Below are 14,776 nucleotides of genomic sequence, written 5' to 3' on the forward strand. Positions count from 1 at the left end.
TTTGATCGCTGGAGCTCTTCACTCTGACTGTCACGGTTACAAGGGCAGCACTTCTTCCTGAAAGCTGGATCGGCGCCTGTTGCCCTGCCAAACTAGCCCTCCAGGCGGGGGAAACTGCAGCAAGGTTGTGTCGGTGGAAGACCCCCGGCCCCGGCCTGATTGGCAAGCGGTTAGCTTCACAGGGCGCACGCCGTTGACAGGAGGAGGGAGCGAGAAGGAGTTGTGCTCTGGTCACGCACCCTGGGGAGACTCTGCATGCTCATCCAGAGCCACACCGCCCTTTCGGCAGTGGAGGGTATTCCCGCAGAATCAGACGCCCTCAGGGATCAGCAGGACCCGCATAAAAACTGGTTCATTCCAAGATGCGTCACACATAATGGCCAGCTGCAAGGGAGTCTCTGGGAAGCAGGTGACATCGCTGAACCTAGTGACTGGATTCTTTCAGTACCCCCACAGTAAGTTGTCAATAAAGCACAGACCCCTTTCGATGTCGGCGAACGAGCGACTTGTTTGAAGGTGGTGTCCTGTCAGCTGGAGCACTGAGAGCACAGGGCAGAAATTCCCTGTTAACTGAGCACACACACACTGGCTCTCGCAGTTCAGTGTTGCACAGTGTTCACTAACCAGCTGGCCTGCACCGTGAGTGCTCCAGCAGAATTGTGTTTTTGCAGTCTTAATCCGTGTCCTGGAAAATACAATACCCCATTATGGGCTGTAGGTTGGGAATGATTTGGTAGTTAACGCGGTAGCTTTGATTTATTTTATAACAGCCCCCGTCAACAGCCCGATTCCTTCTGATTGAAAGAAAAGTGCAAATTGAAACAGAAATCAGTTGTTGAAATCAGGTGGTAGAAATGAACCAGTGGGTATTTTACTTCTGGGTATGGCAATTACAGTCATAGCTTCATGTTTGATTATAACAGAAACCTCACTAACACGGGGTGAAGGCTTTTGTGTTTGTGTTTAATTTTCAGTAATTCGTTGTGGTATCAGTGCAGTCTCAGAATAATCTCTGCCAAGGTGTACTGGGTCACAGAGCAGCTATAAGGTCACCTTGCTGTGTGTCTTGTAGTCACTTGTGCTATTTATATGGCGCCCCTGGACCAGGAGGATGCACTGTTTCGTTGCAGCGATAAAGTATTTCTCATGTTTTAAATGAAGGGTCGGCCAGAAACCAGACTCCTTTCCAATCTCACCCAAAACTCTGCTGTCCGTATCCTAACTTGCACCAAGCCCCGTTTGCCCATCACCCCCTGCGTTCGCTGACTTACATTGGCTCCTGGTCTGACTGCGCATCGATTTTAGAATTCTCATCCTTGTTTTCAAGTCCCTCCCTGCCCTGTCCTCTCCCTATCTCTGGAATCTGCTCCAGCCCTGCAACATTCCGACAAATCTGCACTCATCTAATTCTGGCCTCTTGAGTTTCCATCATTTTAATTGTTCCACCAAGGATGGCCCCTAGCTGTGGAATTCCCTCCCTTAGCCTCTCCGACTGTCTGTCTCTCTCTTCTTTCAGATGCTCCTGCACTAAAGTCTCCCTATGTGGCTCAGTGACTAACCTTGTCTGATTTTAAACTCCTGTGAAGCACCTTGGGATGATTTACAATGTTAAAGGTGCTTTATGAATATAAGTTGTTGAACCTACACAGTGATGGAGCCAGGAAGGGCTGGTCATGACCCCTCCAGTAATTTTGAAGTTGACCAAATGGGTTTTTGAGGACCCCCCTCCCTCACTGCATCCTGCTCCCAGGAACCCTTGATACTCACTTGTAGAAGTCTCGAAATGGCTGTGAGGAAAAAACATGTTGCTTGCTGCAGTCAAAGCTCTCTGTAACAGGAATTAATTCTTGGCCTGTTATTAATATCTCCTGCTATCTTGCTGCCTTATTATCAAGGGACCCACCGGCACTTTTATTTTTTGCTTACTACCTGTGTCCAAAAGGAAATCTTTTCACCGCTCCCGGTGTCTCTTGTAATATATTTTTCTAATGTCGCTTTTGATCACGCATCAGACTTTGGTAGCCGTTTAGATTTAAAATGTTTTTTTTATTTAAACCTTCGCCGTTTCCTTAGCCTTTAATAAGCGAAAGGGAGCCAGCTCGAAACTGATCGCTGAGCAAGTGGTCAGTCTATGGATCAGGCTGCCTTGGGAGACAGGAGAAGCTGATGGTGTTGATTCATTAAAATGCTAATTAGGTAAATTTCTCTCAGAAAATAGTACTTTGGGCTACAGAACATGAGCAATTTCAGACATGACTGAGAAATAAAGAAAGAAAGGCTTCCGTTTATGTAGCACCTTTCGCAACCTCAGGGCACCCCAAAGTACTTTACAGCTAATGTAGTACTCTTGAAGTGCAATCACTTGTAATGTAGGGAAACAAGGCAGCCAATTTGCACACAGCAAGGTCCCACAACCAGCAGTGAAATAAATGACCTTTTTTTAGGTGTTCTTTGAGGAAGTAATATTGAACTGGACATTATTGCTCACTTTCGAAGAGTGGCGTGGGGTCTTTACCGTCCATCTTAGTTGGGGGGACTGCGGCTTGGTTTCACATCTCGGCGGAAGGACAGCATCTCCGACAGTGCAGCCGTCCCTCAATACAGCACAGGAGTGTCAACCTAGATTGTGGGCTCATTGCTTTCGACTAGGGTTTGAACCCACGACTTTCCGACTCAATGGCGAGACTGAGCCAAAGCTAACAATCTGAAGAAAAAATGCTTTTGGGTATTCATATGGTGAGCGTAGCATGGCTTGAGAGGAGCAGGTGAGTTTGGACCTATGGTTCTCAAAGCTCTCCACCAATGGGGCTTTCCTCACTGGCATGTCCGTATGTCTTGTAGACTAATTGATAGTGATCAATCGCCGTGATGAGTCAACAACTCCAGAATGGAAGAATGTGAGCTAGATGGATCTTAGTCTTTTTCACCTAGCAATTCCTATGTTCATTAGTTCCTGTTGCTTGATCAGATTGTGTTGGAGTTATCTAGAGGTGGTTATATAGAGCATATCAGATTATTATATGCATTAATTGTATTGCTCTTCTGTTATTATTTTTGTTTTTCTTTTTGGTAGAAGTGTATAGAAATTCTAGCCCATAACAATGGGCAGGATTTTGACCGTCAAGGGGGGTGTGTGTGTGTGTGTGTGTGTGTGTGTGTGTCGGGGGGGGGGGGGGGGGGGGGGGGGGGTGTAGCCGTGTGGTGGGGGGTTGGTGTTGAGTCCAGGTGGGAAAGCCCCATGAAGCTGCCGGGTAATGTGCATAAGTGCAGCTCCAACAACACCCGAGGCTTGACACCATCCAGGACAAAGCAGTCCACTTGATTGGCACCCCATCCACAAACATTCACTCCCTCCACTACCGACGCACAGTGACAGCAGTCTGTACCATCTACAAGATGCACTGCAGAAACTCACCAAGCCTCCTTAGGCAGCACCTTCCAAACTCACGAGCACTACTATCTAGAAGGACAAGGGCAGCAGACATATGGGAACACCACCACCTTGGAAGCTCCCCACAAAGCCATTCACCATCCTGACTTGGAAATATATCTCCCTTCCTTCACTATCGCTGAGTCAAAATCCTGGAACTCCCTCCCTAACAGCACTGTGGTTGTACCTACAAGAAGGCAGCTCACCACCACCTTCTCAAGGGCAATTAAGGATGGCCAATAAATGCAGGCCTAGCCAGTGACGCCCACATCCCATGAATGAATAAAAAAAAAAGTAATTTCAATATTGAAATAGCCAATTAATTGTGAATTTAACCCAGCATTTTGCTTTAACATCCAGCTCATGAGTTTATGAGCTGTGTGGAATTCACCTGGGTGGACAAGATGAGACCAAGGAGGTTGAGGGGATGGGGGTGGAGTGTGATGAACCATTGATCACTGAAACCGACAGGCTAGAAAGCCTTTAAACAGTGAAACTGCGTAGCTGCTGCCCTGCCTGTGTGAAAGACTCGTACTCAAAGCACTTATTCAGACAGCCAGATTTCACTGCTTCACAGGTGATTCCCACCTTTATGGCAGTCATTTCAGCTGCCTTGGGTTTTACTGACCTTCCCTGTTGCCAGCCCATGGGATCAGCTTCTGCCTCTGAGCTTCAGTGTCTCAGGTTTTCACAGCAGGTCATTGCTGACATCTGTAGCCTCCTGGAGTAAGGCTTTCTTCACTGTGGACCAGCTGGGTATGCATTACTAATGGCTGTGAAGATGGCTATCACTGCAAGGCCTCCCACAGTTCTGTCTCTCTCACTCTGGAGTCTTGCACTCTCTTCCACGGAGAGAGAAGCAGGGAGCTATGAGTGTGAGAAATGGATTGCAGGGAAGGGAAGGAATTGCAGCAATGGTGAAAGGTGACTGTGAGGAATGGGTGTGATGCGATGTCAATAAGATGAGGATGAGTGTGAGTGTTGGCTGTTCACAGGGGGATGTGAGGAGGTGCCGGGAGAGAGGGAGAGATGAGTGGAGCTGCAAAGTGTGTTGGTCTGAGTGTTGCGCAGGAGGATTCTGGGGAAGCCAGACCGTGGGGGCTAGTACCTGACAGTGGGATGCCACTTACTTTTGCTGCCCTCATGAGGTCCTTGAACCTCTTGTGGCACTCTCTCTGAGAGACCACATGCCTGCTGCTCACTCCCTTGGCCACTTGCATCCTCGCTTGCTTGGTTGGAGAGGCTAGCCTCTCCCTCTCATCTGCGGGAGACAATGTCTCACTTGGGTCCCTCAGATCCCGCAGCAAGATCTCCAGGGAAGAGTTGAGACTCCAGGAGGTAGCCTTTCCTCGTTTCCATCCCATATCTGTGTTTGCTGAAGCCTCAGGAATCAATGTACTGTTCGACCATTCTGAGCTCTACTGGGGCTCCGTTAAGAACAAATTGACAGATGCAGGTCGGTCAACATGCACGGCCATTATTATTGCTTGGAAATCTGAAAGTGGATCGCTAATGCCGTGGTTTGTCTAAACAGCCAAGGCAAAGGCATCTTCAATGATAAACAGGTTCTCGACCTGTTACCCGTCTCCTCACTGTGAGCGGGTCTGTTATGTCAAAGTTCCGCCCAGCGTCCCTAATTTTCTGTTTCATACATTACTGCACCAACAGACGTTTTGATCTGTGTTGATCTGCGTGGCTAATTTAACATGGAACCTGTAGTGTTAACTGTTCACACGCGAACGACAGATGTAGTTTATAATATGTCTCGAGAGGGAGGGGGGGAAAAAATGCGGTGAAACAAGATTGGCGATTAAAACAGAAAATGCCAGAAATCCATGACAGGTTCAGCAGCATGAGTGAATAGAGAAGAGCAGATTGAAGATGCATTTTAATAGGGGCCTCTGCCTAAAGCAATTAATAAACTCCCTTCTCCTTTCTCAGTACCTGTTGTGTATTTGCAGTTTATATTTTTGTTAATGCAAATTAGTTTGCTGAATTTAACTTTCCCTGCATGAATTCTTTGTTTGAATTCTCTGAATATGAATGCGTGCTAACCAGTCAGTAGCTTAAATTTACAAACGGCTGTAATGTTGAGTTGTGTGTTCTGATTTTAATTTTAATTCTGATCCATTCAGAGTGGGTGAGGAAAGGATGATTCCTCTTGTGGGAGAATCTAGAACTAAGTGGGGGGGTGGTCACTGTTTAAAAATAAGGGGCTGCCAATTTAAGACAGAGATGAGGAGAATTTTTTTTTCTCTCAGAGGGTCATGAGCCTTTGAAACTCTCTTCCTCAAAAGCCAGTGGAAACAGAATCTTTCAATATTTTTAAGGCAGAGGTAAATAAATCCTCGCTAAGCAAGGGGGCGAAAGGTTATCGGGGTAGGCGGGAATGTGGAGTTGAGGTTATAATCAGATCAGTCATATGTTAGTGAATGGCGGAGCAGGCTCAAGGGGCCAAGTGGCCTACTGCTGCTCCTAATTCATATGTTTGTATGTTCATTCGAACAAGGATGAAAGATACGCCTGTGTACTTCACATTCTGTGAAGATAGAAAGCAAAATGGTTCTTATTTAAACAGCACTTTGACACTTTCTCAGGAGGCTCTGTAATCCTTCTTACATACTAGTTACCTCCAAAGTGTAGTCACTGTTAATTTGCAGGTGAACACAACAGCACAGCAAGATCCCACAAATTAGATGAATGAACAATTAAGTTGGTGGGTGAAGGATAAATATTGGCCAGAATATCAGGGATAACTCTGCTACTGTTCTTCGAAATAGTGCCATGGGATCTTTCTCATCCAGTTGAGAGGGCAGGTGGGGCCTCGGTTTAACATCTCATCTGGAAGATGGCACTTCTGCCTGTGTAGCAGACCCTCAGCATTGTACTGGGAGTGTCAGTGGATTATGAGCTCCAGTTCTGCAACTGATACCTCTTGGTATATTTCCAACTCGTCACCATGGCAACGTGCATTCACTGCCCATTAGAGAAAGTGTCTGATTCTCGTTCCCATTGGGTGACCATTCAGCAAACTTTCCCATATCTGTGGTGGCGGATGATGGAAAAATAACTCTGGATGGTGGGGACTGGGAAGAGAGACCCCACGATTAACCTCGTTGGGAGCCCCAAAATCCTAAGTCAGGCTGTCGTGGGGAGCAGTTGCCATGAAGCTTTCCTCTACGTTTTCCACCAGAGGTGAAGCTCCATTGCAGCTCCTGCTCCCTCTTTTGTCCACCTTGATTTGCTTTGTGTGAACACTCGCTGTTTTGAAACCTTGCAGACAAGTGTCGGCATAACAGTGCTTCCTTGCTTCTGTGTAAATCTTATCGATTCCCTCCTGCATTTCTCACATCTGTTCCATCAATGTTTTGCAGATGAGCAGGAAGCTGTACAGAAGAGAACTTTCACTAAATGGATCAATTCTCATTTGGCCAAGGTAAGGAGCTTTTAATTGCCATGATATATTCTAGGGCACTCTACGCACCGTAAGGGTTGTTTTCCCATGACATTGGGGTGCTGGAGAGGGAAGTGTGCCTCGGTAACAACCTGCAGGCTTCAAGCATCCCCAAACCCTGCCAAACATTCCCTCAAAGTTTGGGTAACTTAACCCTGTCTGTGCTTGTATTTCCCGCTTGCTGGTTTGTCCTGGTAGAAGTTCCTGGCCTGGAAGGTTGGTTTTGGTGCTGTTGCCTCATTGATGGATAAATCCCAAATCAGAACACCATGATCACTTTGTATCAGCAATCAGCCATATCCGCAAGTTAATAAGAATAGGAGTTTAACCCGTGTGTGTGTCCCCTGAGGATCCATGGTGCGTGCAAAGCCCACGCACACCAAGAGGTTGGACACTCCTACCTTAAGGTAATTGCAGGTTGTGCAGGCGGAATCTGTCTGGAAACAAATAATGTCCAGCTTCATAAACCTACAGCAGAACCATGCTCGCCTCCTTCTGAGCACCATTGGCCTCATGAGTGTAGTGTTTGCTAAGCTTCTGTTTGGAGTGAGGGGAAAATGTTACGTGCTCGTCTTGTTACAATGCCGTCCCACTCAAGTGATGCATTGTTTTACAATACGGTTTATTCATAGAATGGTACGGCACAGGAGGCTATTCAGTCCATTATGCCTGTGTTGGCACCTTAAAAGAGTTGTCCAATTAATCCTATTCCCCCTGCTCTTTCCCCACAGCCCCCCAAATTTCCCCCCCACCACCCTTTTAAGTATTTATTCAATTCACTTTTGTAAATTACTATTGAATGCAATAATCCTGGAGGATTTAAATCTGCATATAGATTGGACAAGTCCAATTGGCAAAGGTAGTCTGGAGGATGAGTTCATAGAATGCATTGAGACAGTTTCCTAGAACAATGACCGTGGAACTAACCAAGGAAGAAGCTATTTTAGATCTTGTTTTGTGTAGTGTGATAGGATTAATTAGTGATCTCATAGTGATGAACTTAAAGCAATTAATATCAGCACGTGAAAAGAACTGGAGAGTCTAATGGCACGAAAAGCTGACAGATCCCCTGGGCCTTATGGTCCACGTCCTGGGGTTCTAAAAGAGGTAGCTACAGAGACAGTGAATACATTGGTTGTGGTCTTCCAAAATCCTCTCAATTCTAGATCTAGGTGGATTGGGAGGCAGCAACTGTAACACCGCTGTTCAAGAAAAAAGGATAGTGAAAACAAGAGACCACAGGCCAATTAGCCTGACAACTGTCATCAGGAAATGCTAGAACCTATAATTAAGGAAGTGTTAACTAGGCACTTTGAAACCATAGTATGGTTAAGCAGAGTCAACGTGATTTTATGAAAGGAAAATCATGTCTGACAATTTTTTTGAGTGTTTTGAGGATGTAACTAGCAGAGTAGATGAAAGTGGAATGAGTGGGTGTAGTAAATTTGTATTTTCAAAAGGCATTCAGCAAGGTGCCACCTAAAAGGTTATTAAACAAGCTAAGGGCTCATGGGGTTGGAGTTGATTTATTAGCATGGAGAGAGGAACGGTTAACAGGCAAAAAGTGCAGAATGAGGATAAATGGGGCATTTTTCAAGTTGGCAGGCTGTAACTAGTGGAGTGCTGCAAGGATCAGTGCTGGAGCCTCAGTTATTTATAATTCATGTAGATGAGGGTACAGTGAGTAATGTATCTAAGTTTGCTGACAGTACAAAACTATGTGGGAATGTAAGCTGTGAGGAGGACACAAAGTAGCTGCTAAGAGATGCAGTCAGGTTAAATGAGTGGGTAATAAGGTGACAGATGGAATATAATGTGGGGAAATTTTAGGTTATTCACTTTAGTAGGAAGAATAGGAAAGCAGAATATTCCTGAAGTGATGCAAAACTTTTAATATTCATGTTCAGAGAGATTTGGGCATCCTTAAAGAAACAGAATGTTAGCATGATTGTACAGCAAGCAATTAGGAAGGCAAATAGTTTGTTGACCTTTATTATAATGGGGCTGAAGTACAAGAGTAAGGAAATCTTGCTCCAATTGGCTTTGGTGAGACTACGACTGGGGCACTGGGCACAGTGTTGGTCTCCTTATCTAAGGAGGTGGATGCAGTGCAACACTAGATTGACTTCTGGAATGAGAGGGTTGTCCTATGAGGAGAGATTGAATAGATTGGGCCTATACTGTCTGGAGATTAAAAGGATGAGAGATGATCTCATTGAAATTTATAAGATTCTGAGGGGCTTTGACAAGGTAGATGCTGAGTGGTTGTTTCCCCTGCCTGGAATTTGAACTAGGGAGTGTAGATTCAAGATGAGGGCCTATCATTTAAAACTGAAATAAGAGGAAATTTATTGACTTAGAGGGTTGTGAATCTTGAGCATTCTCTATCCCTGAGGGTTATGGCTGCTCAGTTGAGTATACTCAAGGCTGAAATAGGTCTTTAACTAAAGGAATTAAGGGATATGAGGGTTATGCGTAAAAGTGGAGTTGAAATCAAAGATCAGCCATGATCTTATTGAGCGGTGGAACAGGTTCTTTGGGGCCGGATGACTTATTCCTGCTCCTATTTCTTATTTTCTTATAAAATCTGATTCCTCTATCCTTTCATGCAGTGCAACAACTTGCTGTGTAATGTTTTTTCTCATGTCACCGCGCTTCTTTTGCCAGTGATCTTGAATTTGTGTCCTCTGTTATTGACCCTCTGCCCCGGGAACAGATTCTCTTTATTTAATCTATCCAAACCCTTCACAAGGTTGAACACATCTCTCAAATCTCCCTTTAATCTTCTCTGTTTGAAGGGGAATAACCCCAGCTTCTCTAGTTTCTGCCCTTAACTGAAGACCTTCATCTCTGATACCATTCCAGTAAATTTCCTCCCTAAAGCCTTGACATTGTTCCTAAAGGGTGGTGACCAGAACTGCCTACAATTCTCCAGGTTTACCATAATGTATACATTTAGCGACTCTTTGTTTTTAGTTCATAAACACTTCTCCGGAAGACATTGTGGATCATGTCTTAGAGCGCACATCAGGAGTTCAGATATGGAGGTTGATGTGGCTGAGTTGCCACCTGCAGTTTTCTCCCCATTAAATTGGAGAATTAAGTATCAACTCAGATGAGAATTCCCATCACACACAAATTTGCGTGGGGAATGCTAAATAGTAGTAGTTACCCCGGTGCCGCCTCAGGGAGTGGATTTTGTAGGATTTTGAAGGATTTCTGAAATGAGACTTTAATGCGCTGTTAATGGTGACAGTCAAATCAAAGTTTGCACACTGCCATCATCAATGATTCGATTAGGTACTTAGACTTAGAAAATTCCCGCATCTAATGATGCACGAGACAGACGAAGCACATTTGTTTCCATGGCTGCTTTTTTTTGGAACAGGTCACCTGACTGCCGCCAGAGGCTATAGCTTGAGGGGTACCACTCCTCATCAAGCATGGCTGACCAGGGGTCTTTCCCACTCTTACCGCCTGTCACAGATGTATTGGCAGGATCCGCAGGTTGATGATCAACCTGTTCGGCCACATTATGAAAGCACATTCAAAGGCCATCAAGTCCTAGAATGGGACTCAAACTCTAAACTTTTGGCTTGGAGGCAAGCGTGCCACCAATTAGATACTGGCTACTTGAAAATGCAGTGACTTGGCTATTCATTGCCTTAAGCTTGATGGTATTGCAGGCAATAAATATCATTAGAAGCGTAGAGGTTGCTGGACAAAAGAAGACCAAAGTGTATTTAATAAAAACAGTAAATGCTGGAAAAACTCAGCAGGCCTGGCAGCGACTGTGGAGAGAGAAACAACGTTAACATTTCAAGTCCAGTATGACTTCTTTGGATGAGGCATATTAGACTCTAAAACTTTCCAAACAGGTTGGTTATCAACCTACAGATCCTGCCAATACATCCGTGACAGGCGGTAAGAGTGGGAAAGACCCCTGGTCAGCCATGCTTGATGCGGAGTGGTACCCCTCAAGCTATAGCCTCTGGTGACAGGCTGGCAACCTGTTCCAGAAAAAAACTAGCCATGGAAACAGAGGTGCTTTCCCTGCCTCATGCGTCATGCTGTCAGACCTGTTGAGCTTTTCCAGCATTTTCTGTTCTTATTTCATATTTCCTGCATCCACAGTATTTTGCTTTGGCCAAAGTCTATTTTGTTTGCCTTCTACCATCTTAGTCACATGTTGCAACAATAATAGAGTTGTTGGCTAATCACAACAGTTAATCTCCAACAATTAGTTTATAACAAACCCAAACATGAGGTGAGGAGAATCCCCCAGAGATGGAAAGCTTTGGAAACCATAGATCCAGAGTTGCCAATTCCTCCTAAGCATGGTGCATTTACCATGTATGTCACATCTCAATTTACTCGTGCACTGTACATAACCCTCATAATTGTGGCAATTGCAGGATGACAGAACCAAAAATTTTGTTTTAGACTTTTCAATGCAAGTCCAATGTTTGGAATCAGAGTCCTGATGGTTCACTCTACTCCATGAGCATTGTAGTGTCTTGTTTTTTTTTGGAGTACGTGGACAATTTGTTTAAGCCCATGGCCCCCTTATTTTTTTTGGCTCAGGCCATGAATGTGACTTAAAGGTGACGACTTGTGTGCAGCATATGTGGGGCCGCGCAGTTTCAAGGGAACGTTTGTCAAGGAGCAGCTACAAAGTCAACGGTTCCCAGTTCCCTCGCACCTCTGGCATTCCAAATTAGAAACCAGGAGATAATCTGTGTAAACCTGAAGGCTCCAATTTTGCATTAAAAATTTGGAGTTTCGAGTGGAAATGTTTGTTATCCTGGGGAAGGGAGATATGAGATTTGGTGGGATTAACTCTCCCAACCTTTCCTGAGAAAATTCTGCACAGTGTGTCGGAACATCTCTCTTTTTCACTATGTTGCCACTTAACACAGAAATGTGTTTGTGTGTGATCTTCCACTATTGGGATGACCATTAAATAGGCTAGTTAATTAAAAGCCTACGGCCGATAGGAAGTCACATACAGTACACCTATTATGTGAGAATTGTGCAGTCAAAAATTGGCATTCTTTAGGACATGAGCTAGCTCCTGGGAATCTGGGAGTTAATTAGGGTGAAGTGCAGGTAAATGGGGGAGGACGCCACTTTAAAAGATGGATTATGCATTCAGCAGGTAAGGAGAGACTTGACAACCAATTCAGAATCGTCAGTTAACTGCTGGGCCAATACAGGTATGGGATTTATATTCTCTTGTGTGAGTTGCCATGGAAACCGTTGCCTCTGCTGCGATTGCCGTTACCGTGGAGATCATTCTCACAAGAGAATGCAGCGCAGTGCAATTTTAATCTTCAGACACACCAAACAGAAAGTGGGCTTCTTGACTTAAATCTGCTGGCGTCATCTGCAGCGACCAATGCAGCCCTGGTTCTGATTTCCCCCAAGGACATTTCTTTTGGGTTTTATTCCTCACCCTTTAGCCCTCCCTGCCCAATATTTCCCTTCACAACCTGAAGGCGATTGTTGCATATCTTACTCAAGGTCACCCAGATATCGAGGTTTAGTACCTCAGTTGTGCATTGACAGACCTCACAGGATAACCTGGTCATCGTCTCCACATCACGCACACTCTCCAGTTGGACAGTGGTCAAGGAGCTCCAATCCTTGCTGATGTTTACCCCAGACCCTGATGATGTCCAGCCCAGGGTGCAGCTCGGACACATGTAGCCCAAACATTCACGGTTTCAAAAACAGAAATGTGATAATGACCAGATAACCTGCTTTGGTGATGCTAGTTGAGGGCTAAATGTTGGCTAGGGTGTCAAGGAGAACTCCTCAGCCCTTCTCCCAATTATTTCAGTTATGGCTCTGTTGGCAGCATTCTTGCCTCAGGGTCAGAGGTTGTGGATTCAAACCCCACTTCAAAGACTTGAGCAAAATATCTCAGTTGACACTCCAGTGGGGGAATGCAGCTCTCTCAGAGGTATTGACTTTCAGATCAGACTTTAAACTGAAGTCCCATCTTCCCTCTCAGGTGGGCATAAAGGATCCAATTGCACTATTAGAAGAAGAGCCGGGGAGTTCTCCCTAGCGTCCTGGCCAATATTTAACCTTCAAACAATGTCGCTGAAACAGATTATCTGGTCATGATCACCATGCTGCTTGTGGGAGGTTGCTGTGCACAAATTGGCTGCTATGGTCCCTACAGAGAGAACAGTTCAAAAGCACTGGCTCTAGAGTTCTTTAGGGAGGCCTTGCGGCCATGAAGGCTGCCACATAGATGTAAGTCTTTCTTTTAATGTCACGAGTTATTTATATCTCCCTGAGGGCAGACAGCTTGGTTTAACACCTCATTCAAAGAATGTCACCTCCAACAGCGCAGGAGTCCTGCACTAGCGTCTTTGTCTGGATGATGTGCTAAGACTCACTGCCGATTGGAAATTGCATTTTGGATGCCCCTGGTTTAAATGGCTTCAAGATATAGCAGGCATTCATAGTGCTCCATAAGCTATCAGGAAGCTAATGAAACCTCCCCCAGGAGCACCAATGGATTTGCAGGAACCTTATTCAACAGTATCAGTTGGTCTGGATGTTTTGCCTTTACTGTCACTACATGACTTTTAATTATTTCCTTTACGGCATATTTCTCTAATTTAAAAAAGAAACATTTATTAAAATGTATATTATACAATATTAATATATTAATAAACAACAGTTTGTATTTATATAGCGCCTTTGATGTAGTAAAACATTCTAAGGCGCTTCACAGGAGCTTTGTCAAACAAATACAAAAGCAAAATTCTGCGGATGCTGGAAATCCGAAATAAATGCACAAAGTGCTGGAAAAACTCAGCAGGCCTGGCAGCATCTGTCGAGCAAGAAACAGAGTTAACCTTTTAGGTCAGTGATGTTTGAAAGTTCATCAACCTGAAAGGTTAATTCCGCTTCTCCCCTCACTGATGCTGCTTTACCTGCTGGGTGTTTCCAGGATTTCCTGTTTTTTATTATCAAACAAAATTTGACACCAAGCCACATAAGGAAGTATTGGGACAGATGACCAAAGCTTGGTCAAAGAAGTAGGTCTTGAGGAGCAGCTTAAATGGGGAGAGAGAGGTAAGGTTGAAGTCTAGGGAGGGAACTCCAAAGCCGAGATCCTAGACAACTGAAGCTACTGCTGCCAATGGTGGTGTAATTAAAATTGTGTATGTGCAAAAGGCCAGAATTGGAGGAATGCTGAATTCTCAGAGTGTCGTAGGGCTGGAGGAGATCACAGAGATAGGGAGGGATGAGGCTGTGGAGGGATTTGAGCACAAGGAGTTCTGAAATTGAGGGGTTGCAGGACTGGGGGCCAATGTAGGCCAGTGAGCACAAAAGTGACGGACAAATAGGATTTGTGTGCGAGTTAGGATAGGGGCAGCAAAAGTTTGGATGAGCTAAAGTTTGAATTTGCTCAAACCTTAAAAAGCATGGTTCACAACCTAAGCTGCTGCCAACTCGTTGCACTTCAGTCCCCCTGTAGCCTCGAGAGCAATGCTCCTCATCTGATCAGTTTTTGTTGGATTTAACACAGGGTTAGACGGGTAGCTGACCCATTGCATTACTGAGCCTCTGGGGGAGAAACCACTTAATGACCCCGTGAATAAGATGCATTCTGTCCTTTTGCAAAGTCATTTCAGGAAAAGTGGCCATTATGGTGTAATTTAGCAAGATCCTGCTCTAATAAACAGGCCACAAGCCAGCCTTTCACAAGAATGTGGGTAGGTCTTGTGGGGAGTTGTAGCCTGTGGATCAAGGTCGCTGTGCTATGCATGAAACGAACTTACATACATCTGGTCATAGGAATCTTGGCATCATCAGATGCTCCGCAATGTAAGAGGAAGTGAGAGCTGTCAGTGGTTTTGCTGTGGGCT

At 44.9% G+C, this 14,776-nt stretch overlaps 1 protein-coding gene across 1 annotated transcript in view; it reads left to right on the top strand.

Annotated features, from left to right (window-relative positions):
- The first annotated feature begins 321 nt into the window (after positions 1 to 321).
- Positions 322 to 14,776, top strand: part of syne1b (spectrin repeat containing, nuclear envelope 1b) — a 447,660-nt gene continuing 433,205 nt past the window's right edge. Inside the window, exons 1-2 of the mRNA XM_078556589.1 lie at positions 322 to 455; positions 6,805 to 6,866. Coding sequence (XP_078412715.1) covers positions 377 to 455; positions 6,805 to 6,866 — 141 coding nt within the window. The 5' untranslated portion in view covers positions 322 to 376. The remainder of the gene's footprint in view (positions 456 to 6,804; positions 6,867 to 14,776) is intronic.

This window comes from Cetorhinus maximus, chromosome 14 (assembly GCF_964194155.1).
Source record: "Cetorhinus maximus chromosome 14, sCetMax3.hap1.1, whole genome shotgun sequence".
In the NCBI taxonomy this organism is placed as follows: Eukaryota; Metazoa; Chordata; class Chondrichthyes; order Lamniformes; family Cetorhinidae; genus Cetorhinus; species Cetorhinus maximus.